Source organism: Rhagoletis zephyria, unplaced genomic scaffold, assembly GCF_001687245.7.
Source record: "Rhagoletis zephyria isolate East Lansing unplaced genomic scaffold, Rhagoletis_zephyria_1.1 Rzeph_scaffold_00270, whole genome shotgun sequence".
Lineage (NCBI taxonomy): Eukaryota > Metazoa > Arthropoda > Insecta > Diptera > Tephritidae > Rhagoletis > Rhagoletis zephyria.
This window is the reverse complement of record NW_016157354.1, coordinates 312,615-339,587: the sequence shown is the minus strand read 5'-3', so window position 1 is coordinate 339,587 and position 26,973 is coordinate 312,615. Positions and strand designations below refer to the sequence as shown.

At 44.1% G+C, this 26,973-nt stretch overlaps 1 protein-coding gene across 1 annotated transcript in view; it reads right to left on the bottom strand.

Annotated features, from left to right (window-relative positions):
* Positions 1-690: 690 nt before the first annotated feature.
* LOC108358585 (titin-like) overlaps positions 691-26,973 on the bottom strand; it is a gene marked incomplete at its 3' end in the record, with an annotated part of 329,734 nt that continues 303,451 nt past the window's right edge. Inside the window, exon 7 of the mRNA XM_017609990.1 lies at positions 691-832. Within this exon, the coding sequence (XP_017465479.1) occupies positions 691-832 (142 nt within the window). The remainder of the gene's footprint in view (positions 833-26,973) is intronic.

Here is a 26,973-nt window from a genome sequence, read left to right as displayed (position 1 = left end):
ATGTGTTATTTTTGGCCATTTGAACCTTTATTATATGTACTAGAACCAAGGCGAATTTTCATAAGGTGGTGTTGTTTCATCAGGTTTGAGTAGAGTTTGATTGCAAGTGAGTGAGAGAAAACGTGAGAGTGTTTGTATTTTCTGTCGCCCTTTTTCCTTTGGGGAAGAATAGCTGAAATTTGATAATGGCCCGCTAAGCAAAAAAATACAAGTAATGGTTGTATTTGTTGAACCGATTCCACCTTATATAAATTCGCCTTGACTAGAACTTGACGAGTTGTACTTTTTGGTATCTAATGAATGGAGAATTTTGTATATATGATTGCAATTTGCTATTGTTTAATATTTATTTAACGAAAAGCAAAAAATCACAGCCGATGGCGGTAAAAATAGAAATGTCAATTGACAATTTGTAAATAGTGCTGCCATTGTTCCCAACATTGCTGCAAAAAATTGCTGACTTGAATACTTAATAACGAAGGTTATTATCGAGCAAGCATTTCCTGGTACTATTTTTGAATATCTACGCAAAATTTTGGAAGTTAGGGGGGGTATCTGGATACGCCCTTGCTTTTTGGGCCATACGTACAAGACATATATTAATTTATTAAATTTGATTGCGTTTTACTACAAAATTAATATATATGTACTATACATGTATGTATAACTATATACATATCTTCCACTTACATTGGATATCAAGCATCCAGCCATCTTCCAGTGGTGCTGTTATAACAAGATTATATGCTTTACATGAGAGATATTTCCCGGCATCAGATTTGTCAAAAGTAATTGATAATGTACTTGTTGTCTGATTTCCATCGCTTGATATCTATGCAGGGTTATGTAAAGAAAAATGTAAGAGAGGATTTAGTTTAAGTTTATAATGGATAATAATAAACATAATATTATCCCTGTTTCTTTTTTTACGCGATAACGTATCTACACTAAAATTTATATGGCATTTATGGAAAGCTAAACTCCAAGTTTTGTGTTCGCTTATGAAATAGTGGTCGATGTTTTATCAATCTTTATATTATTCTTAAACAAGGCGCTTATTTTCAGCGATCTACAAATCTAAAGTAAGCTAACTCAAAATTCAGAGAGGGGAATATATCTGCAATACAGGCATAACAGTAGTTTTTTAGTTAATTTATATAATCATGAAGTCCTATATAAGTCCTATGAATCCATTATTGCAAAAAAATAGCCATACTTTTTTTTTAGTTAATCGCACTTTAGATCTAGGTGTGCGATATGTTCGTCTGACGCGCAGTATTTCGCCACTACCGCTGCACATATCAGTTCGTACTTGAACGTCGGCCAGTAAACATGAGCTTAGAAGCGGATGATGAGGTTGCGCTTATGGTTACGGTTATATTATACATACTAACTGACACGGAAAACTTCGTCCAGCCCAACACCATTTTTTTTATTTACATATGCTGCTCTGCTTTATGTACATAAAGCTGCTCATTAACTTAGACGCTTTGCAGAGGGGCTAATTCCCTAGATAATTACCAATCCTTGAGAATTGTGGCTACCTGAACCACTGATTGGTCTTCCGATCGGCGGCATAATTGTTTTCAAATGATGAAAGTACAATGTCAAAGAATTCAAACTACCTTTGAAGCAATCGAACCATAACCGCAAAAGAAATGCAAACGCAAAAGCTTCTTATTTTGTCTTGTTGATCAAGATTGTATCTTGTCTTTTTCATATCCGGCAACCGTAAATGGAATCGCTAAAAATTTACAACGCCCTCCAGTCAACGAAACGTACATATTTTTTATTTTTATTAACTTTTTGCATTGATACAATTTTGCACGTCCAAACCGTTTCAATTGTACGATCAAAATTAAGAAATTTTAAAATATTCAAAAATTGTATGTATTACAACGCTTTTTTCAACTTACAATCTTGTTTGTCCAGACACTTTTGCTATAATGAAAGTTCCTATAAAACAGTCTAGAAATCAACCTCGTCGGTAGGTATTATATTAACGAACATACAATTAGACACTAGAGGTAGATGTCTCCTCGCCGGAAGTAGTTGAATATTGAACAACCGGGTTATTATTACTGCGTCTATGAATCCCAGTCTAGACATCAACCTCGTCGGTAGGTATCATATCAGAGAACATATCATTAGACACTAGAGGTAATGGACGACACGCCATTTCTTTAAATGAAATTAACTGGTACTCGTATATATGTACATCAGTGTTGCCAGAAGTGTATTATCTTCAAAATGAAAATATCTTTTAACAACAAAATAAAAGCCCATAAATATTTCCACATTGAAGATATCTGGCAACACTTGGAGATTTATTTTTTTTGGGTAGCTGGCGACAAATTTTTCGTTTTTGTCATCAATCTTGTGTTGCTATTGTCAAATATGGATAGCAAAAATTATCCGTTGAACTGCGCGCACTATATACTCTCTGCTTTTTGGTAGGTGACAGCAAACATTAGGTTTTTGTCATAAATTTACCTTTCGGGACAGGTAGATATTAATTTTTATGAATATGTTTTCCACTAGATTTTCGGTCATAATTCGCGCTCAAACTCGGCTTTGTGCCGCTCAAACTAGGCGTTATGAATTTCCTAAGATAAAAATTATGGATCGATATTTGTTAAAATAAAAAGGTAAGTAATTTTGGTTTTTAAATTTAAATTACCAAATTAAATTTTCTATAATTAACTTTAAAGAAACATCATCATAATCATCAAATAGCGAGGATAAACATGATGGCAGATGTGGTAAAACAAGAATCGATATATGAAATTTTCCCAAAAACACCCCTCAAATCTCGATTTACCGTTAGAAAACCGGTTTTTTTGTATTTTGCGCACTTATAAGCCTGTAACTTAGTTGGTTATGAACCGAGTTTCAGTTTATTGCCGGTTTTAAAAAGAAGAAACTTGGGCCTGACGTGCCTGGGCGAAGTCTCTTCTGCTAGGAGTTGTCTGTTTGAGTGACCACGTCTGTGGCTCCGTGTAGTGATAAGCGAGAAAGCGCGGCTATATAACCGTTTACTTTCGAGCACAAATCATCAATTCTATTCCCAGACACTATGATCGAAAAATCTTCAGCATAAGAGACAAAGGAGACTCCCTCTGGTGGGTGAGAGAGCTTTGAAATATAAAAGTTAAACAGTATTGTGGAAAGGACACCACCCTGTGAAACCCCTTGTTTTATTTTCCTAGGTTTTTCGATTTGTCTCTAAATGTTACTGGCGAGTGAAGACCACTCAGGTAATTCCCCGACCACCGTTTGAGTCCCTGTTGAAGATGGGAGGCCTCTATGTCCTCTAGTTGCGTTGAATGGCTGACAGTGTCGAACGCCTTAGACAGGTCCAGCGCTACTAGAATGGTTCTCTCACAGGGGCGGTTTCGGTTAAGGCCACGAGTTATCTGGGTATTTATAGCGTTAAATGCTGTGCACTTTACGTAACCCATGCTGATGATTCGCTGGGGTCAGGTGGTTCATAAAATACGGGAGTAGCAAGGCCTCTAGTGTCTTCGCTACCGGGGAAAGGAGGGTTATCGGACGATAAGACTCTCCTTTGTTGGATGGTTTCCCCGATCTAAGCAGTGGGACCACTCTCCCCATCTTCCAGATGTCTGGAATGACGCGGGTGGCCATTGACAGATCGATGACTTCTGTTGGGTACGCTACTTCCGCAGGACCTAAATTTTTCAGTACCAACATGCAAATTCTGTTGGGTTCAATGGCTTTGGGGGATTTCGCCTTCCCATTGGCTACCCTTACCTCACCGCTGGTGAAAACAAGAGGCGCACTAGGTTTTGGCAGTTTGTGCAGCCTTCTGTTCACTCAACGTTTGGCTTTATCCACTGGAGGATGCAATATGAACTGCCGGCTAAAATGGAACGCGCATCGCTCCGGATACGACGAAGCGTAGTCACCAAAGTCTATCTCAACTCTGTCATCACGCTTCGTAGCGTTGGACTATGACCTCACGGTTGACCAAAGCTTACTCACACCAGAGGCGAAGTTGCAGGGTTTCAGATGCTGTTCCCATTTCCTCCGCTTATGCACGTTCACAAGTTGCCGAATCTCCGAGTTGAGATCCCTGATACGGGGTTTTCGGGATCGGCCTGACGAAGGTTGTCGCCCTCATCGGCTAGGACAGCCGCTTCAGCAGGAAAATTCGGACGGGGCCGAGATGCATCCCGCTGGGACGAAGCGAGCTGCAGCAGCAGTGACAACCCTTTGGAATTTACGCTCACCTAAGTGAGTTTCGGTTGATGTTTGTAGCGCAGTGAAGCCGCTTTCAGTAACATCCGCGAAGCCTTTCCAATCAGCTTTAGAACAGTTGACATAGGTCCGGTGATCCGCGGAAGCAAAGTCACTGGTTTATCAATCGAGATGGCTATGCGCAGATGGTCTGATGCTAAGGTCAGCATAGGTCGCTATGATATACTGTTTACCAGACCAGCACTGANCTAAGCCAATAAAGTGCTTATAAGCAAACTCAAGGTCACAGATGAGCGTTTTCCGTTATAGGAGGGCCAAGAATCCTCGCTATACCACAGGAAGAAAAGTTTTCCCGTACATTGGCTAAATGAGTCGAGTGATCTCTTGAATATCGTTGAAATGAAGCCATTGATATACATACCTACCGTGTTCCTTCTTGAACGGATGTGGTCGAATCTTTCATTGTCGAGTCGCCACTTTTACAATTCGTCTTAATATTTATGAACTGGTACTACTGCAATAACAGCCGCCCGAGAAATTTCCTCAATCGGAGGTAAATGCAAGATCGCATTGGCGCCGAATGAGCTATATGGTTTAAATGGTTTATAACTTTTTATTTATGCGATTATTATAATTTTTTTTTAAATACAGTATATTATTGGGGAATTTTTTGCAACTAGCTTTGAAAAATGATATCCTGTAAGTGATGTCCATTTTCTGCTCGCACATACGTGCTCTTTTTAGCACATTTTCCATAACTTTTCGCAGAATTTCGTGTGTAATGGCCATGATTTCATTTCGAATGTTGGTTTGGAGTTGGAGAATGGTTCTTGGTTTGTTAACGTACACTCTTTCTTTCAAATATCCCCAAAGAAAACTGTTAAAAAGAATTCAAACCATATAGCTCATTCCCAATAGAAAACTGTTAAAAAGAATTCAAACCATATAGCTCATTCGGCGCCACCCAGTATTATAACCAAAAATTTTAGGTCCTTTTGGCCGAAATTACAATTTTTTTCAAGGTAAAATGACGATTTTTCAGCAAAAGCATTTGGCAACGCTGCTGGCAGGTCATTTTCAGGCGTGGATCCCGTTGGCATAGAGTAAAAAAAAAACTGTTATAAAGAATTCAAACCATATAGCTCATTCGGCGCCACCCAGTATATGAGGGCGTCAAACAAAGGTGCGCTAACTCAATTTCATTTAGGCATCTGAAAAGTAAAGACATGGATATTCTATATATTTCGGCAGCAGCGCCATTCATTGGATAAATTTTCTGCAATATAAGCGATATGAGAAATTGCGTTTGTATGGGAGGTACCACGCCCCCTTTCCAATACCTTCCACTTTCCGTCGTGAGCACAGTAAAAATAACATATCGTCGTTTAGAATACAAAACCGCGTATCAAAAACCGTATATATGAGGTTATATAAATTATTTTCTAGAGAGTAAAAACACTTATATTTTAAAATGGTTTTCTTTTTTATAAAGCAATCGCATTTCTGGCTAGTATATTTCAGGACGAATGGATAAGGATTGACCAAGAGCTTGTGTGAGCAAATCCAATTTTTGGCAGCAAATATCAGTTACGCGGTTTTGCAGAATGACGATACGCAGTTTTGTAGTTTAAACGACGATATTTACATAGCTGTGTAAAATTTCAGTACGTTGGCTTAAGCGGTTCCAACGATAAGCGATATGAGAACTTCAGTTTTTATGGGAGGTGCCACGCCCCCTTTTCCAATAGCTTCCAGCTTTCAAATACAATTTATTATTTACAATTTATGCATCCGTGCCAAGTTTCAGTTCCCCAGCGTAGTTGGTTTAAGACATACATATATTGGTGCCCTCAAAAAAGGGGTTTCAACATTTTATTGCGACGTATGTATATGTGTAGATATCCATCAATCTCCCACTGTATAAGAACGTTAGGTACATTCCTACCCCAGCGCCTCCTATCGTGTAATTTTTGAGTCCAAATATTCCTTTTCAATTGGCTAACAATTGTCCTAAATATGAGCTAAATCTGCAACTAAATGCAGTTTTTAGGAATATCCCGGCCCCAGCGCCACCCAGCGGTTAAATTTTTAGTCGGAATATTTTCCTTCAAGGTGCACATATGTTCCAAATATTAACGAAATCGGTCCAGCCGATTGGTAGTTTAGTGACATACAATATACGGAAGACTATGAAATTGTGAAATCGTAAAGTCTCAGCATTCTTAATTTTCTGGCAACAGCAACAAAAAATTTAAAATTTTTTTAAATCGAATAACCTTCCACACAGGAGGTCCAAAAAGGGACTTTTTACAGAATTGAAATCGGTTCAGCCGTTTGGTCAGGCATCGCCGTCATACGAAACCATTTTTCATTTTTATATATATAAATAAGATAACAACAATAATAATAATAATAGTAAGGGCTAAGTTCAGGACCTTACCGGGGAAACACAGGGCGAATCGTGAACGGCATACCTCGTTTAGCTGTGAATAACCAATAAGCAGTTCCAGACCAAGAGCGGCAGGAGATGAGGTCCTGATTTAAAATATCAGAAATGCTTGATTAATAACTTGTGTCCGGGCGAAGAGATGTCGCCTCCCAACAAGCATTCCAGAATTGAGACCAGTCAGATCCTATTCATGACAAACTTGAAAACGTATACGATTAGCTCAACATTAGGCTGGTGATAGCAGTATCCCACCACTTAAGTTGTGAGGGTGACACCACACAGAAAAGGCTTGTGGGATAACGCTGCAATCGCCGCGTCTCTTTAAACCCCTGGCAGATCTTCAAGTGCGTTCACGTCGAAATTTAGTTGGCCGCATAGGTCTAGTAGAGATTTAGTCCTGCTTTTGGGCTGTCTTGGCTCTGAACACAATATCCCTTACGGATTTATGAAAACACTCGCCATGGCCTTCTCCTTTGAAAGAAGGGAACTTCGGGACATTTGGAAGCTACGTGCGGATATAGCTGCTTGAAGCGGAGACACAATTGAAATTAAATGAATAAATAAAAACGCAAACACACAGTAGATGTTTTGGAGGAAGGATACAGTGTATTCAAAAGAAGCAGTAGAGTTGTGAGCTGCCCACCAAAAACTCCTATACTGGCAAAAACCGATAGCTCAAGCACAGACAAAGCTGCCAAGGTGGCTCTGAAGGCCTAACCTACCCCAAAGACAACACCCGGCAGCCAGGATGGTCGTCCTCGGACACCAGCTGCGGCAAGTACGTCTTCGCAAGCACTGAAGTTGAGCACTTGGCACAGATTCGGCTCGTCTAGAAGAAGATGCAGAATGCTGTCTCCAAGCAAAAAAATGTGTCCATGGATAAAAAAACGGATAAGGCCCAAATTGGGGAGAGCTGAAACATATTAAGTAATCCCCGATAACAGCGCCAGAAAACGGTCAACCCCTTCTGCGTTGCGGAAAATTAGCCGTGGTCCACAAAAGAGTGCTCGACCTCTATCCCCGTCATTAAGCCTGCTGAAGGGAAAACGCAGAGGCACTGTACGTAGTAAGCTTCAACATGAGAAGACGGAGACCGTAATTCGATCGGTACGAAAAACCCGCGAAGGCGGCGTGCTCATCGTAATGTCGCGCGACAATGCGACCAATCAGCATTTAAGGAAAATGTATGCATTGCCTTGGAGATGCCCATGGACTGCTTAACCACGACCCCAGAGGTAGAGAAGGCTATACGCGGGGAATTAGGGTGCAGGATGAATGGCCAACTCCACGCCACTATCGCTGTAAACTCGCGTGAACAAAGAATGACCATGGTAGAAATCGACGAACTGGTGGGCCGGAATCTTATTGAAAAGGGGAAGTTGCGAGTAGATTGTATTATCTGCCGTGTCGGAGAGTGCGCGGATGTCCAAAGGTGTTCTAAATGTCTGGGATTTGACTACAAAACAGCGTAATGCAAAGGTCCAGACAGATGCAGTTCATGCTGGGAATGTGATAAGCCTCGGCATATAAAGAAAGCCCAAGCTGCTACTTGTTGTCGGCAGGGGATAACGAGAAAACCTCAATCAGCTGGCTGGGTCGGGAGCTTCCAAGGCCTTCACATATGCCTTTGCTGAGGGCAAGACAAAGCTTGACGAATGTGATTAAATTCACACAAGGAAATATGAACAGGAGTAGGGTAGCTGATGACCTGCTGGACCAATTGGTACTTGAACAAGGAGCAGACGCTGTCATAATCAATGAACCCTACAGAACAAAGAAAACCTGGCATGTTGGCCAACCAGGCTCGGCCGCGATATGGATTGCTAACCCCAACCATCGCGCAGAGAGAAGCAGCGTCGGACGATGCTACGTCAGTGTGAAAATGGCACAAATCACTATTGTGAGCTACTATCTGTCGCCAAATGTCACAGTCCTTGTCTTCAGGAAATAACTCGAAGACCTTGAAGATGAGTTGTGATAGACCCCTCTAGGGTCGATGTTCATAAGCTGGTCGAAGAAACCATGCGCTTCAAACACCGGGCAAGCAAAACCTCAATACCGCAAAGGAGAACACGGTCAGGTAAAAAGCAGGCATACTGGTGGAATGAACGAATTGCAGAGATGCGAAGAGCCAGCCATAGAATGGGCAGATAGAAAGCACTTGGGGTAGAGATACAGAAGAGTAAACAGAACTGCTGGAAAGCGGTATGTGACGAAGTGTATCGCGATCCATGGGGACAGGGATACAAAATAGTCATAAAAAATGCCACACACATCACATGGATGCACAATTTCCCACACACCCACTAACAGCAAATACAGTGTTCGTCGAGAAATAAGCCGAGGTACCAATGTTTTCGGTATATGAGCTGATTTCAGCGCTGCGGAGCATGAAAACCGGCAAAGCTCCAGTCCCCGATGGTATACAAGCGAAGGCAATCAGGGTAGCAGCGAGGACAAGCCCTGATCTCCTGCCTTAGGGCACGAGTCTTAACAAGCCAATGGAAGAAGGCGAGCCTGATTCTTATACCCAAGGGCAAACGGGACCCAACATCTCCTTCATCGTTCCGGTTACCCTGAATGTCAGAAACAGCAGGCAAGATGATTGAGAATCTGCTCAAAATACACTTGACGTGAGCCAAAGAAAACGATGGAGGCCTTACACCCTGACAACACAGCTTCAGGAAGGAACACTTAGTTAACTATTGGAGCAATTAGTGAAGTAGTCGAGGCGGGATATAAAGCCGAAGAAGCCTGTCACCAGTGCCGCCAATGGTGCTGTTGGTTAAAATGGACAACAATAACGCCTTCACCTCGGCAAGATGGGACCACATGGAAGGTCAGAGAAAGAGACGTATAACCGGCGGAGCGGCACAGGGGTCTGTACTCGGTAGAGATCTCTGCAGCGCCAAGCATGACAGTCTGTTGCTCACGGAAATGCCCGCGAGCGCCTTCCTTGTCACCTTCGCGGGCGTCATAACAGCAGCTGGCACAGCTCAAGCTGAACAAGGTTATGCGCAGCGTCAGTGGATGGATAACGATATCGGTCTGCAATTGGCTGCAGCCAAAACAGAGATAGGGTTGCTCACCAAGAAACGGATTTCAAAAATTATAAACATGATGGGTGGGCCTCAGCTCATTACAAATTATAGGTCTACAAAAGACCAAGGGGTGAAGCTTGACAACAAACTCACATTTTGGGAACACATTCACGGATTATGTGAAAAAGCTGCACAGAGCACGGTCGATCTAAGCCGTTTGAGGGCGAATTTGGGCGGCCTGAAGCCATGCTGTACGAAACTTTTGATGACGGCAAGGGCACGCGAGCAACTAATCGAGCAGTGGCAATAAAACTGGAACGGGAGCACAAAAGGTCAGTGGACACACATTCTGATAGCCGACGTTCAGACTTGGTTGAGAGGACCGCACAGGGAAGTCGAATTCTGCCTGACGCAATTCCTCAACGGTTATGGTTACTTCCGAGAATATCTTCATAGGGTGGGAAGGGTGGACTCACAGTTCTGTCGCTACTGCAAAAATGGCGAAGATAACGTGCACCATACATTCTTCACTTGCGAACACTTCTTGACTTCACGCATAATGGTGGAAGAAAGATACGGAGACATAACTTCGAATATCATATTAGGGGTAACGATCTCACGAGCAGAGAAATTGGAGACAGTTCTGATATACGTGAAATTGGACACCCGAATGAAACGCCCCTATAAGATAGCAGCCCCGAGGATCTAGCAGCGCTCTTTTTCGTCTGAAAATATGCAGGATTGCGGTTCCAGATGCGGGATTCTTGCTCGGGCGGTGGGAGTTTGGGTTTTAGTGTGTAGCCCAACACGCTCCGGTGGGAATCCCACCCTCGAGGAAGGTAGTATAGATTCTAGCAGTCATTTATGTATATATTTAGCAGTCAATATGTATATATAAAAAATAATAATAATAATAGTAATAATAATAATCCATGTAGAGTTTCCAGTGTGCCATCAGACGCATCCCCTGGTGTGAATTGGGGAGTCCTTCGTAAGTATATCGGGCAGGTGGGAAATAAAATACTACTCGCGGACAAAGACTGGAAACCNCAGAATCGGGCAGGTGGGAAATAAAATACTACTCGCGGACAAAGACTGGAAACCCTTCTGTTCGGCGTACAACCCTCCGAAGGTGAAATGAAAATAGCAGCTGAAAGTTTAAATCAAGCCTCGGATATAAATCAACTACAAAGAGCGTCGGGACCACGACAAAACTCCTGCGCTGCTGGCCGCCCAGTTGGCCAGTAGTGATAAATGAGCAAAACGCTACCCTCATAACTTCCAGAGATGCTGCAACTGATCCAGATCAGATGACCGAAATGGCAGGACAACAGCGCAAACGCATAAAATGGACTAATGCAATGAACAGAGATGTTGCGCGTTGCAACTGTGAGGAATTCGGCTCAAATTGGATTCAGGAAACAAATGTACGACATTTTTGGCTAAATAAATCCTCAGCTGAGCAATAAGATAACGGAACCAAACTTAATGGACCGTTGTCGAACCATAAAAAAGCGAGGGCTAATCGCTGAAATCGAACTCATAACAGCCAAAGAGAAGGCAGGGATATTAGAAGAATACACGCCCACTAATAGGGATATGCCCATTTCTGCCCGATTGCACCAAGGTGACGTCACGCAAAAATTGCGCTGCTTGTATGGGATACAAATTGCATCAACTAAGAATTTCGAGTAAAGGATTGTATGTACATATGCAGATGTGTGTGTATATACATACATAAATACACATATGTATATCTTTATCTATATATATAAAAATGGTGTGAAAAATATATAATAATTCATCAATTGAGAACGGTTGGGCCGATTTGGCTAAATTTTTCTTATTTGTTCGTAATTGCGAGGAGAAGGTTTTACGAAACAAAATTTTGGGAAGACCTTCCGGGAAAGCCGGGAAATTACCAAAATCGAAAATAGATTTTTTTGTATGGAATTCTTTGTGTAATTCCTTCGGAATGGCTTTCGAAATTTGAATTTTGTTTTCGAGAAATTTTGCATTTTGTCTCACGATTTGATGATTTTGGACAATGTGAAGGTGGAAAAATCATTGTGAAAAGTGGGAAATTTTGAATAGTTGTGAAATTCATTGTAATGGTTGCTGCCGTTTTGGAAAGGTGTTAAGAAGGAGAAGTGCACAAAGTTTTAATTTTTCCGATAGGTGACGCAGGGGTCGAGCTACGCTAAAAAATGCATTTGGTACGTAGGTAATCTTTTGCCTAGATTACCATATAGGATCAATTTTTCCGTTAAGTGGGCCAGGGACCAATCTATTCGAAAAAGTCTTGTTTATAGTCAGATTTGCTTGAAATCTGGCACGTAGGTAGCTCACGTATGCAGCCTATTGTCCGGGTTAACATATAGGGTATTTTTTCTGGTAGGTGGACCAGATACCGATCTATTGGAAGAAATCTTATTTATGGTACGACCNCCTGCGCTGCTGGCCGCCCAGTTGGCCAGTAGTGATAAATGAGCAAAACGCTACCCTCATAACTTCCAGAGATGCTGCAACTGATCCAGATCAGATGACCGAAATGGCAGGACAACAGCGCAAACGCATAAAATGGACTAATGCAATGAACANACTGCGCTGCTGGCCGCCCAGTTGGGCCAGTAGTGATAAATGAGCAAAACGCTACCCTCATAACTTCCAGAGATGCTGCAACTGATCCAGATCAGATGACCGTAATGGCAGGACAACAGCGCAAACGCATAAAATGGACTAATGCAATGAACANAGGGTTTGTTTCAATATTTGAGAAGCTCTGGCAAAGTAACAAAGGGTGGTAGAACCTCCTACTTAGGCCTAGATTATAGCAAGAAATCTCGACTACTATCTTTGCAAATTNAGAGATGTTGCGCGTTGCAACTGTGAGGAATTCGGCTCAAATTGGATTCAGGAAACAAATGTACGACATTTTTGGCTAAATAAATCCTCAGCTGAGCAATAAGATAACGGAACCAAACTTAATGGACCGTTGTCGAACCATAAAAAAGCGAGGGCTAATCGCTGAAATCGAACTCATAACAGCCAAAGAGAAGGCAGGGATATTAGAAGAATACACGCCCACTAATAGGGATATGCCCATTTCTGCCCGATTGCACCAAGGTGACGTCACGCAAAAATTGCGCTGCTTGTATGGGATACAAATTGCATCAACTAAGAATTTCGAGTAAAGGATTGTATGTACATATGCAGATGTGTGTGTATATACATACATAAATACACATATGTATATCTTTATCTATATATATAAAAATGGTGTGAAAAATATATAATAATTCATCAATTGAGAACGGTTGGGCCGATTTGGCTAAATTTTTCTTATTTGTTCGTAATTGCGAGGAGAAGGTTTTACGAAACAAAATTTTGGGAAGACCTTCCGGGAAAGCCGGGAAATTACCAAAATCGAAAATAGATTTTTTTGTATGGAATTCTTTGTGTAATTCCTTCGGAATGGCTTTCGAAATTTGAATTTTGTTTTCGAGAAATTTTGCATTTTGTCTCACGATTTGATGATTTTGGACAATGTGAAGGTGGAAAAATCATTGTGAAAAGTGGGAAATTTTGAATAGTTGTGAAATTCATTGTAATGGTTGCTGCCGTTTTGGAAAGGTGTTAAGAAGGAGAAGTGCACAAAGTTTTAATTTTTCCGATAGGTGACGCAGGGGTCGAGCTACGCTAAAAAATGCATTTGGTACGTAGGTAATCTTTTGCCTAGATTACCATATAGGATCAATTTTTCCGTTAAGTGGGCCAGGGACCAATCTATTCGAAAAAGTCTTGTTTATAGTCAGATTTGCTTGAAATCTGGCACGTAGGTAGCTCACGTATGCAGCCTATTGTCCGGGTTAACATATAGGGTATTTTTTCTGGTAGGTGGACCAGATACCGATCTATTGGAAGAAATCTTATTTATGGTACGACCATCAAGCAGGTCATGTAGGTAGCTTATTGCCAGTATTAACATATAGGATACTTTTCTTCTAATAGGTAGAGCAGGGACCGATCTATTCCAAAAAAAACAAATTTATAGTCCGATTTCCGTGGTTATTCGCTATTTAACAATATTTAATAAACAGGTCAACAAAAATAAGCATAAAAAAACAAACGAGGTTAAAGTGTCAAAAAATAGGGTTTGTTTCAATATTTGAGAAGCTCTGGCAAAGTAACAAAGGGTGGTAGAACCTCCTACTTAGGCCTAGATTATAGCAAGAAATCTCGACTACTATCTTTGCAAATTCCTACACCTTTGCTCGATGGTCACTTATAGTCATTTGTTGGACAGGAAAAACTCATTTAGGGAAGTTTGAGTACGTACCGCAATTAAGCTAAAGATGTTAGAACCTTTCACTTAGGCTTAGATTAAGACTTGGACTTCTGACTTTAATCCCTGAAAATACCACTCCTGCACCTTGAGCGTAAGGTCACTTTTAGTCATTTGTTGAACAGCTAACAGGGATTTTTAAAATTTTTTTTAATTAGATAATTTTCCATTGTCTGTTTTATTGTCTGTGTTGCCCTGTGTTACCGACACTAATTATATAAAGAGAAGCTCCTTTTCTTTATAAAACGCGAACGGCTGTACCGATATTTTTTTAATTTTAGTCACCTACTGCAGACTTTCGATATATTAAGGGAGAGTGGCATCACCCACACATATCGAATTTTTCATAGCGTATATCTCTGGAAATATTTGTAGTAGTGTCCTGGAAATTGGTACAGAGATTTTGGGGCTACCTGTAAAGGGGGCTTGGCGCTTTCCAAACATATTAAAACTTTTGTCTATCTGTAAATATATGTATAAACCCCGAATAGAGTATTTTTTTTTTCATAATACATTTTTTTGTAAATTTTTTATAGAAATATAGTTCCTTTTGCATCAAATGGCACCAAATTTTAGGTACTCAGTTTTGCAGTTCACTCAATTTCAGTGTCATAAAGTGCAAGTTTTAAATGGCTATAAGCTACCGATGATATTTCACAATTTTTTCGCTGATGATGTTGCGCATTTTCTCCGTATAACGATAGTGATAGTTTGTTTTATGGCCAAAAATGCCGAAAAGTGTCAGTATGTAAAAGACTTTTTCTAGTGGGTGGACTCCTCCTACACGACCGAAACGATTTTAATGAAATTTTTTATGTGTCTGTATAGTTTGGGTTCACAACTTAGAACGCCAGGTGGCACTGTAGTCGAGTTATTACTCAAAATCGAATTTGTGATCCGATTTGATTCATATTCGAGATATATATGTATATATATATATCTGTAGATCGATACGTACACAGCGTTTGATGTTCAGCCAGAGAAAGGGAGTTTATTTTAAAACTTTTCGACTTAAATACTACTACAATAGTTGAAAAGATTTGTCAGATTAAACAATTTCAAAGGAGTCATTGAATAAATGTCAAAAAGAAATGAAATGAGGTATAGAGTTGAATCTTAGAGTTGCACTCCGATCAAGTATCTCAGCGCCGGCAAAATAATGAAAGGTTGCCACAATACTCCCCTCCTAGACAGCTGGCTGGGCGGCGATCAACGCGGGCTTCAACCGGTCGACTGATATTTTCACCTCGTTGTTGTTAGCCTGGACTACGAAATATTTCAAGGTTCGTCGAATGACCTTATATGGGCCTTTGTACGGAGGTGAAAGTGAGGGCCGGATTAAGTCGTCACGAATAAATACCTGTTCGCAACTTTTTAAACCCGAGTGTACGAAAACCTTCTGCTTTATGTGCCAAGCCGTGTCAACAGGTCGCAAGTCCTTCATGCATTGGCGAAGTTGCTTAACCATATCGTAGATGCACTATCGGTAAAAAATTCAGCGGGCAGCCGAAGACTTTCGCCATACACCAAATAAGATGGGGAGGCACCCAAGTCGTCTTTGTGTGTAGATCGTAATCCCAACAAAATCAGTGGTAAATACGATGTTCATTGGTTAGCGTCTTGAAATAGTATAGCTGCTTTCAGCGTGCGGTGCCATCTTTCGACCATCCCATTTGTTTGAGGGTGATAGGGCGTTGTACGGAAGTGGCGAACAGCTAGTAACTTCAACAGCTGCTGAAATAATGCGCTTTCAAACTGCCGCCCTAGATCGGATGTGGTGGTCAATGGCACGCCAAACCGTGAAATCCAACCACTCAGTAATGCCTTAGAAACAGTCGGCGCCGTGATATCAGGTATTGGCAACGCTTCTGGCCAGCGCGTAAAACGATCGACGATAGTAAGGCAATACCGGCTGCCTTCAGATGGTGGGAACGATCCGACCAGATCAATGTGTAAGTGCGCAAATCGTGCGCTTGGACACTGCCGCCGCTGCAATAGACTTCGGTTATGCCGAATTGTTTTGTTCCGATGACACTGCATATAGCTACGAGCGTAATCTCTACCATCCCGATGTGTCCCAGGCCAAACAAACCGCTCTGTTATTAGTCGCGTTGTTCCCCTTGTACCTGGGTGTGCTAGATTATGAATTGAGCGCATAAACGTTTACCTGAATTTTTTGGTTACAAATAGCCGGATACGACCAGTCGAAGTGTCGCAATACAAACCCTTCGAGCTGAAAGGAAGAACAAAACTTTTAATCTTAAGCGAGTGATGAATATTACCATCCAATAAGTCGTTCAGCTCCCCGTCGTCGCTGGTCGTCGGCTAAATCGTCGTCATTTATAGGCTCGGTCGCAAGCGACTGGATTCGCGAACACAAATCAGCAGCCACATTATCTTCGCCGTTTACATGGCGAATGTCGGTAGTGATTTGTGATATAAAATTAAGCTGGCGTACTTGACGGCTGGAAGCTTTATCCGGATTTTGCTGGAATGCATAAATTAGGGGCTTATGGTCTGTACATATGTGACAACTTTGTCCTTCGACCATGTATCTGAAGTGTCGCAAAGCCAGATATACTGCAGTAAACTCTTTATCGTAGGTGCTGTATCGACTTTCTGTACTGGAAAACCTGCGAGAAGAAAAACCTAATGGTTGTAGCGCTCCGTCTACTACCTGATTCAATACGGCACCAGCGGGAAAGCTAGAAGCATCGACCCACATTGACAGTTCCGCATCATGTACTGGATGGGCGAGTAACGCTCAATTTGCTAACTGATGTTTGCAGGAGTTGAAGCACTGTACGTTGTCCTCAGTCCACGACAGTTCTGAAGTATCATTTCGACGATTGCCAGGAATAATGTCAAAAAGCGGCGCTTGGGTTTCCATGGCATATGGTAAGAAGCGGCGGTAGAAATTAAGCATCGCTAAGAAACGCTTTAAGTCCTTAACAATAGTAGGCTGCTTGAACATCAGCAATGCCTCAACACGTTCTGGAAGGGGCCGTATACCATCCTCAGCTATACAGTGACCAAGAAAGCGAAGCTCTGAAAGGCCAAACTCGGATTTCGCGATGTTTATTGTCAAGTTATTATCTCTCAGCCATTGAAAAACTTGTCGAAGATGACCTCGGTGCTCATCTGCAGAAGTAGACGCAATGCAGACATCATCGAGATAAACGAATACAAAATTAAACCCGCGTAGAACCTCGTTTATGAGCCTTTGGAATGTTTGGGCTGCATTCCTTAACCCGAAGGTCATATGAGTGAACTCAAAAAGTCCAAAGGGAGTTGGTTGTTATCGCAGTCTTGCAGATGTCTTCTTCATGAATCGGCACTTGATGAAAAGCCATCTTCAAGTCAATTTTGGAAAAAATACATTTACTGGCCAAAATATTTGAGAAATCGTGGGGAAAGGGCAGTGGATATCGGTCCGGAATCGTAACTGCATTCAAAGCCCTGTAATCCCCACATGGTCGCCATGAGCCATCGGCTTTACGTACCATGTGCAATGGGCTGGCCCAATTGCTACTGGACGGCCTACAAATCCCCAGATTGAGAAGCGACTCGAACTCAGCCTTTGCGGCTACTAGATTCCCCGTGCGAAAGCAGGCTGGTCAGTGGTGGTTATTCGGTGCTGAATTGACGATTTCGTAGCTGCGTTTAGCGGGCGGGAATGTGTGATNGCGAAAGGCGGCGCGGTCGTGCGAAAGCAGGCTGGTCAGTGGTGGTTATTCGGTGCTGAATTGACGATTTCGTAGCTGCGTTTAGCGGGCGGGAATGTGTGATATCTCTAAACTCAGTAAGAATGTTTGAAAAATTAAAATTTTTATTGAATGTCTTGATACTCAATGCGCACGTTTTATCGATCTCACAAATCGATCACAACTCTGTTTTGCGATCAAGAAAACATTTTTGTTTTAAGTCGACCAAAATTCCAAAATGAGCTAGGAAATCAGCTCCAATAATCGCTCTCTGCTATAAAGAAATTCCATACGAACTCCCGACGCAAATTGAGGTTAAGTTTGAAAATGGCCTCGCCAAATACTAAAATGGGCGAACCATTTGCGGAAAACAGTTTCATACCACTTGGAGAAGCTTGGACTGCGTTAGCGCACTTGGGGACAACCGAAACGTCCGCCCCTGTGTCTATTAAAAAGTGCATCTTTGTTGTCGTGTCATAAATGCGCAACCGGTATGATTTTGCGGCTTCAGATAGTTTGCCCAGATCTGAAACCGGAGCATCCAAGCAGGCCTATAGAGACTTTTTTGTTGATAAAAAATTGCAAGGTTCCCGGCATTTCGCTGCTTTCTCGCCGAATTTTGCATGGTACCAACAAGCGTCGTTGTGTGGATTAGCTGGAAGCAAACGACGACTACGCGATTCGGATCGCGACCTTGAACGTACTCGTTGGCTTTTATTATCGAGAAATTTTTGCACGTGCTTGGTCAGTTCAGAAATTTGAAGTTTTAGGTTAGCAACCTCACTGACCGCTGCAACCTCGTGTGATTGATTGTGGTTCACTCCGATTGTTTCTGTGATGGAGACGGCAATTTTAAGCTTTTCCACGATAGCAACGTTCGTAGCTATTAGCGCCGCTTGCACGTAAGGTGGTAGTCTACTAACCCATAAATCATGCAGAATACTGTCGCTCAACGTTGCGCCGGCAGCGCGTTTCATATCGTTAAAAAGTTCGCTGGGGCGCCGGTCGCCCAGAACCATGTCTTTTAATACTTTCTGTAGGCGGCGTTACTGACTATCGGAAAAATGCTCTACGAGTTTTTGCTGGATGTATTTGTATTTAGTCTCCAACGGTGCAGCTTCTATCGCTGGCCGTAATTCCATCAGCTTCGTTGGCTGAACACAGTCAAGAACAATATTGAACTTCCTTGCATCGTTGGTTATGGACGATGCTTCGAACCAAAATTCCAAAGAGTAGAAGTATATTGTCTTCTGACATCACTGGTAATGGCAAACGTGGTGCAGGACCCGGGATGTCTAGAAGATTCGCATCGGATGCTCGCCCCGCGGAAACCATAGTGCTATCGCTCAACGGCATAGCGCTGAGGAAGATGCTTTTTCTTAATATTTAAAGTTACCTTGTCGGGGTCACCAATTGTAGATCGATAAGTACACAGCGTTTGATGTTCAGCCAGAAAAAGAGAGTTTATTCTAAAACTTTTCGACTTAAATACTACTACTATAGTTGAAAATAAATGTCAGATAAAACAAGTTCAAAGGAGTTGTAACGTAGCATTCACTACGCTACAATATTTGCAGCCACAACCTACCACAAATCTATCCTACGTTGTAAATATGTATGAACATACGATATGCTTACCCACATACACCAGGTATGTACATACGATGTACATACATATGGGTAGAATATTCACAGCGCACATACACACACATACCAGCATGCGCTAAAAATAGAATACGCAAAAGCAAAGCACAAGCAGGCACACGCTAAAAATAGAATATGCAAAGGCAAAGCACAAGCAGGCATGCGCCCAAACACACGTGGAAAGTTCGTTGGGCACTTGTGCAAAAACTTTTAAAACTTTTTCAGCTCGTCTTACTTCGCAACCGACTTGTGCGACGACGGGTATAATGTTCTCTACAAGTGCTCATCCGCTATCAGTCTCCGTAGGTAAGAGAGCGCGTACGTCGCCTTTTGGCAGATGAGCGCAATCATATCGCTTACGCAGAACGCCACATGGCCGAGGGGACTGTAGGAGGGGTCGTCACAGAGTGTAGACGCCTCCGATAAGTCGCCGGAATCCAGGAGCGCTGCTCCCTCCGTCCCCACAAGCTAGGGCCGATGCCGCCGCCTTCGTTATTAGGGCCGCCACCGCCGTTGCCGCCCTGGGCCGAAGCCATCATCACGCCCCTCCCGTCAGCCGATTGCAGTAATCACCGCGATACAGGAGCGCTGCTCCCTCCGTCACCACAAGTTAGGGCCGCTACCGCCACCTTCGGTATTGGGACCGCCCCATCGTTACCGCCCCTAGAGCCAAAGCTAGTTTCCCGTCATCGTTATTGGGGCCGTTGCTGCCACTCGCCGCAGGCCAGGACCGCTATCACCGTCTACGTAGAGTACCACCGTCGCTCTCATTGCCGCTACGTACACCGGCATCACCGTCGTCACCGAGTATCACCGGCGTTCACATTGCCGTTGCGCTCACCGTCGTCACCGGGTGCTGCCACTCTCACCGTTACCGATCCATAGCCGTTGTTATTCTCAACGCTACCGGACCGTTACGGACCCATAACCACTGTTACTCTCCCTCTCTCTCACTTCTTGGACGAAAGGTTGCCGGCGCACTGGCCACATCTCGCCTCTCGTGTGTGAGTGTGTTCTCCGTATTACACTACCCAGTAGGAATTAGGAGCACGTAATAATACCTTATTAGCAACTTACTCTTCACCTGGCAGTCATTACCATTTCCCTGCCGAACGTCCCTTACTTTTACAAAGGCATGGCCGCCTTATGTAAGTAGGAATTTAGAATGTACATTTGGTATCAGACATACTTCTGAGCCGCTTTACAAAGNATTGGACGAAAGGTTGCCGGCGCACTGGCCACATCTCGCCTCTCGTGTGTGAGTGTGTTCTCCGTATTACACTAACTATTGTGTTTTATTTGGTGGGGGTTAGTGGGAAATCCATTGTACCATGGGTCGGCTGAGCGTACCTCAGCCTTCAACAAAACCCACCTCATAAATGGCGCCCGAGCAGGGACCCAGCTCTGCAGGCGCATGTGCAAAAACTTCAACAAGCACCAACACTGCGGAAGCGGGTTCACCGAATACACTACAACCAACAACTGACACACGGATGACCGAAAACAACACCACGACGCTGAATGTCGACTCGCTGGGCAGGATATATCTTCTGAAGAAAGAGAGGTTAATTGAAGAGTGCAGACAATACCAGTTACCAGTGGAAGGAAGTACTGTCGCTGAGCTACGCAGCGCTCTGAGCAACTTCGTCAGAGCAAAGGGAACCATAAAGTCGACCGAAAATCTCCTCGGCGAGCTGGAAATGGAGATCGCAGCCGAGGAGGCTTGCATAGCAAAATTGCTACCCGAATCACACCCAGCCATCAAACAAGGGGAATCCTTTCTACACCATGGAGGAGCGAAACCGAAAGTCCACAAACGGGACAGTATGAGCAACGCCGAAGTGATGAGCGCCGTCCGTCGTTGGGACGTACACTACTCCGACGGCGACACCCTGCACGACTTTCTGGACAGGATTGAGGAGCTGGCGGAATGCTACTAGATCGCGCCAGAGCCTCCCAACTCTCCCCGAAGTTCTACGTCTCAAAGCACTCCATTGGTTTCGCATCCGGAGGCAGCAGATGACCACTTGGGCCAGATTCCGTACCGAGGCAGAAAGATTTTTCCTGCCTAAGCGACATGTAAGCCGGCTGGAAGACACCATTCGCCAGCGCAAACAGCTGCATAGGGAAAAGGCCAAGGACTACATGTTCGCCCTCCAGACACTCATCCGGCAACACCCAACGACGTGCAACGAGGACCATCTGGAGCGCATCTACGACGGCCTGCGCTCGAGTACTCTTCGTAAAAAGGAACGAATTCCAGACCATCGAAGAGCTGATGGAGCTCACCGANACATGTAAGCCGGCTGGAAGACACCATTCGCCAGCGCAAACAGCTGCATAGGGAAAAGGCCAAGGACTACATGTTCGCCCTCCAGACACTCATCCGGCAACACCCAACGACGTGCAACGAGGACCATCTGGAGCGCATCTACGACGGCCTGCGCTCGAGTACTCTTCGTAAAAAGGAACGAATTCCAGACCATCGAAGAGCTGATGGAGCTCACCGATGAGTACGAATTACTGAAGAACGACAAATCCAGACAGAACCGACAGGCGGCGCACAGCTTGTCGACTGTGGGAAACCAGTACGACGGGAGGAACACCTGCTGGCGATGCAAGAAGCGCGGACATACACGCTTTCACTGTACCAGCGCGCGGCGGCTATTCTGTTCACGATGCGGACAGGATGGGATCTTCTCTAGGGAATGCCGGTGTCGCAAGTCAACATCAGCAGCTCCGACGGCTACATTTTCACACACCGCCGCAGTTACATCAAAGCAACCTGAGAGGCGAAACAGCGACGGCCGCTTCTATGCCGACGTCACCATCGAAGGCCTGAAGTTACGGGCGCTGGTGGACACAGGAGCCACGCTGACGTACGTCGACGAGAGCACGCGCGCGCATTTGGAACGGCGCAACATCCGGCCCGTGCCCAATCAGCAGGACGTACAACTCGCAGGTCAAACTTGCGTCGCAAGCACGCACGCCTGCCCCGTCAGGATTGAATGCAATGGTCAGTTCACTTACACATCGGTAGCAGTGATTCCCAACCTGGCGGAGCAGATAGTATTAGGAATGGACTTCCTAGCAAAACGAGGCATTGTCATCACATTGGATGGCCAGCCACTGGCTCCCGCTACACCACCAAAGGTCGGGGTGACATCCGCTCTGTGCGGCCTAGCGGAGAGAGTGCACCTCAACTAGAAGCAGAACGAGGAGCTAGCAGATTTCCTGGAGCACCGCAAGACCATATCTTTAAAACGCACTGGACCGAGCACAGCCGCAGAGCACATAATCATGCTCCGGCACCACCAGCCGCTGAAACAACGTTATTGCCTGCGCAACCCCGCTATGCAGCTGGAAATAAATAACGAAGTAAATGAATTACCCGCTGATAGCAGGATTTGGCCACCAAAGAGCGCCTACAGCGCAAGCAGAATGGCAACACGAAAACGCAACAAGCGACAACCAGCGCCACCAGACGAACCGCGGGCAATATCCTCTTGGTGACCACCCCTTGATGCAACACCGTGGCCTCGCAACAAACTACGTATACTAAGCATTAAAATACTCCGCGGTCCGCCACTAGTACAACCCGATGCGAACGCCCAGCACCAATTATTCGCCATGACGGGCAACCCCGCTGTCGCTAACACCACAACGGTCGACACCCACAACTTCAGCGGGGAGCTGCAACCAACGGCCGACGCAACCCAAGATACCGCAAACGAAAGCACAGATACGCGACTCACAGCNCGTCGACACCCACAACTTCAGCGGGGAGCTGCAACCAACGGCAGACGCAACCCAAGATACCGCAAACGAAAGCACAGATACGCGACTCACAGCCAGCCACGAAGGCCCACAAGTTGCGGCGACAATAGCCAACAGCGAGGGTGTATTCCAAAGCCTCACCGTTAAGCATCCACAAGGACACTCGCACCGCTGGCGCTTCCTCTGTCCGCGCGACCAGACAAGGCCCGGACCATGCTTTAGTTCAATTGCAGAGTCAAAGGAAGCTGTTCAAGTTTGAGAAGTAGAGGCCACCCCACAGTGTAACGGAGCGAACGAAGTTCTCACCTACCTCGTCATGGCCTTAGGACGGCAGCCACCACATGATACTCAACCATAGTACAATTACGTATACCACCATCTTTCTCTTGTTATTATACTACTATATTATTATCAAAAAAAAAATTCTTTTGTTGTTATACTGTTATATTATTGTCAAAAAAAAAAAAAAAAAAAAAAAACGCTAAGCTTAAGGAAAATTTGCAATATACTATACAAGAGGATCCCTTAGAGGTAAGAATTTGCTGTACAAAGGAAATATAAATAACAAATAATATCTTAATAAAGCGAACCGCGAACACACACCGTCCGAGCCACCGTTCCGTACGATGGTAAAATTTACCTAGGCTTTGCATAAGGTATTGCAGGCCTCCAGGCCAAAACTCCAGAATACTGCGACCTTTCGTCCGCCGAGGTAGGAGGGGGACTGTAGCGTAGCATTCACTACGCTACAATATTTGCAGCCACAACCTACCACAAATCTATCCTACGTTGTAAATATGTATGAACATACGGTATGCTTGCCCACATACACCAGGTATGTACATACGATGTACATACATATGGGTATAATATTCACAGCGCACATACACACACATACCAGCATACGCTAAAAATAGAATACGCAAAAGCAAAGCACAGGCAGGCATGCGCTAGAAATAGAATATGCAAAAGCAAAGCACAAGCAGGCATGCGCCCGAACACACGTGGGAAGTTCGTTGGGCACTTGCGCAAAAACTTTTAAAACTTTTTCAGCTCGTCTTACTTCGCAACCGACTTGTGCGACGACGGGTATAATACGTAGTGAATGTAGCCCTATGGACGGACAACTTCTGAGATACTTCGCCGACCTAAACGGGGTTAGATCACTATAATCACTTGCACATCTTCGCTCCGGCTACTGCAGGAGGTTGAACTCCTACCTGAGTAGGTTGGATGCGGATGTGCCGAATGATTGTCCGGCATGCGGAGAGACCCCACATGACTCGAAACCTCTCTTCGCATGCCCGGAAAACCCGACAACCCTAACGGCCTTGGCCCTGTGGACAAACCCCACAGAAGCTGCACGCTTCCTAGGGTTGCCGTTAGTGGAACTTGACGACAACGACTGAGATACCAACCATCCTGGGCGGGGTTGTTGTAGCCGCTACAACAACAACAACGACGGGTATAATGTTCTCTACAAGTGCTCATCCGCTATCAGTCTCCGTAGCTAAGGGAGCGCGTACGTCGCCTTTTGGCAGATGAGCGCAATCCTATCGCTTACGCAGAATGCCACATGGCCGAGGGGACTGTAGGTCGTCACAGAGTGTAGATGCATCGTCACACTTTGTAGACGTTGTCGTTGCTATTTGCAACGATGTACTCCCCTCGTACAGGTCCCAAGGCCGTCGTGGAAGATCGCACTCGCCCGTGCCGCCAACCGTTCCGCACCTACATAGTTAGTGTGCAACTGCGAGGGGCGACACAAGTGTGTGCTTAGGGCCCACTAATCAGTCTCCGCAGTCTCCTCATTGCAGGCCGCTACAAGCCACCGTCATTGGAGGCCGCCGCCACTATCACCGTAAGTCACCACCAGCTGGGCCATTACTACCGCCCCTGGAGCCAAAGCTAGTTACCCGTCATCGTTATTGGGGCCGTTGCTGCCACTCGCCGCAGGCCAGGACCGCTATCACCGTCTACGTAGAGTACCACCGTCGCTCTCATTGCCGCTACGTACACCGGCATCACCGTCGTCACCGAGTATCACCGGCGTTCACATTGCCGTTGCGCTCACCGTCGTCACCGGGTGCTGCCACTCTCACCGTTACCGATCCATAGCCGTTGTTATTCTCAACGCTACCGGACCGTTACGGANACATTTCCGTTGCTCTCACCGTCGTCACCGAGTGCTGCCACTCTCACCGTTACCGATCCATAGCCGTTGTTATTCTCACCGTTACCGACCCGTAGCCGCTGTTACTCTCCCGCTCTCTCACTTCTTGGACGAAAGGTTGCCGGCGCACACAGGTTGCTGGCCACATCTCGCCTCGTGTGTGTGAGTGTGTTCTCCGTATTACACTAACTATTATGTTTTATTTGGTGGGGGTTAGTGGGACCTCCATTGTACCCTGGGTCGGCTGAGCGTACCTCAGCCTTCGACAAAACCCACCTCATAGAGACATTGAATAAATGTCAAAAAGAAATGAAATGAGGTATAGAGTTGATTCTTAGAGTTGCACGCCGTACCAAGTATCTCAGCGCCGGCAAAATAATGAAAGGTTGCCACATATATATATATATATATATTTATTGGTAACGATAGGGGCAATACTATAACAAAAAAAGTTGCGCAAGGTGGCGCTGGAGCCGAGTTATTGCTAAAAATCGTCAATTCGGAGGCAACAGAGACCAAAGTCAAATTACCCCCGTTAAATCAATCATCACAACCATTGCGGCCCTTGCTTTACGTTGACTAAACATAAGGTGGACCAATGATACTCACCAATTTGGAAATTGCTACCAACTATACTATACAGATTCAAAAATGATTCACCATCGAGCCGCAAGAACTTCTTCGCGGTATAACGCTTTCCTCAGATTATTTAAGACGGCAATGGAGGAAATGCTTTCTGTCCCACAAAACCAAACGTGAACGTGAATTGCTGGCGAAAACGTTGGAAAAAATGTTTCAATAAAAAAATTAATTTTGAGCGGGACGCGGGTCTGCTAGTTTATGTTTATATTCTCATGCACAGAATAATAGTTGCGTGCAATTTTAACCTGCTTTATCTCTTAGGTAGGTACATATGTACATATGTGTATTAGACTGCACCATTCCCCATAAAAAAAAAAATCGCTACTATTTTTCCATTGGAATTATAAAGTCTATTATATTTTAAGACGTCCATCAAAATATTTCGGAAAAATATTAAGATTTAAGCGAGCTGCCCAAAATTATTATATATTTTGTTGAAACTTTTTGGTCCAACATTTTCACCACGTTTCACGTTTACGATTGTCATTGGCACATTCGTCTGTTAAGATTATGGTTTGGTGGTCATTTGCCGCTTTAAATAACCTAAGGAAAAAGTTATATGCGTGAAGAAGTTCTTGAAATTCTCCAGTTGTGCGGCATTTCATAGCACGGTTATTCGCAAAGCGAAATAAATTTTTTCCTCTTCACTCCCTGGCGGCAACAATGACCCGGTTCTATAGTGAATGTCCTAGAAGCTTTACAGTATAGTAGGTGGCAATTTCAAAATGGGTGCGNTCTACTTATTTCCGACGAAATACCTTAAAAGTTTGAATAATAATATTGGAAAATCACATCCATTGGGCCAATCGCAACGCAGGAGCGTTCGATATACTCAATGGTGCAACAGCTCGATTTAATCTGACCTTCACGGCCCCTTTCTCACTTGGCTCTTTTTAGTAATAACTTGACTTCAACACTACTTGGCAGCACGTTTTTGCAATAGTATTGCATACATATTTAAAATATTAGCCAAATCG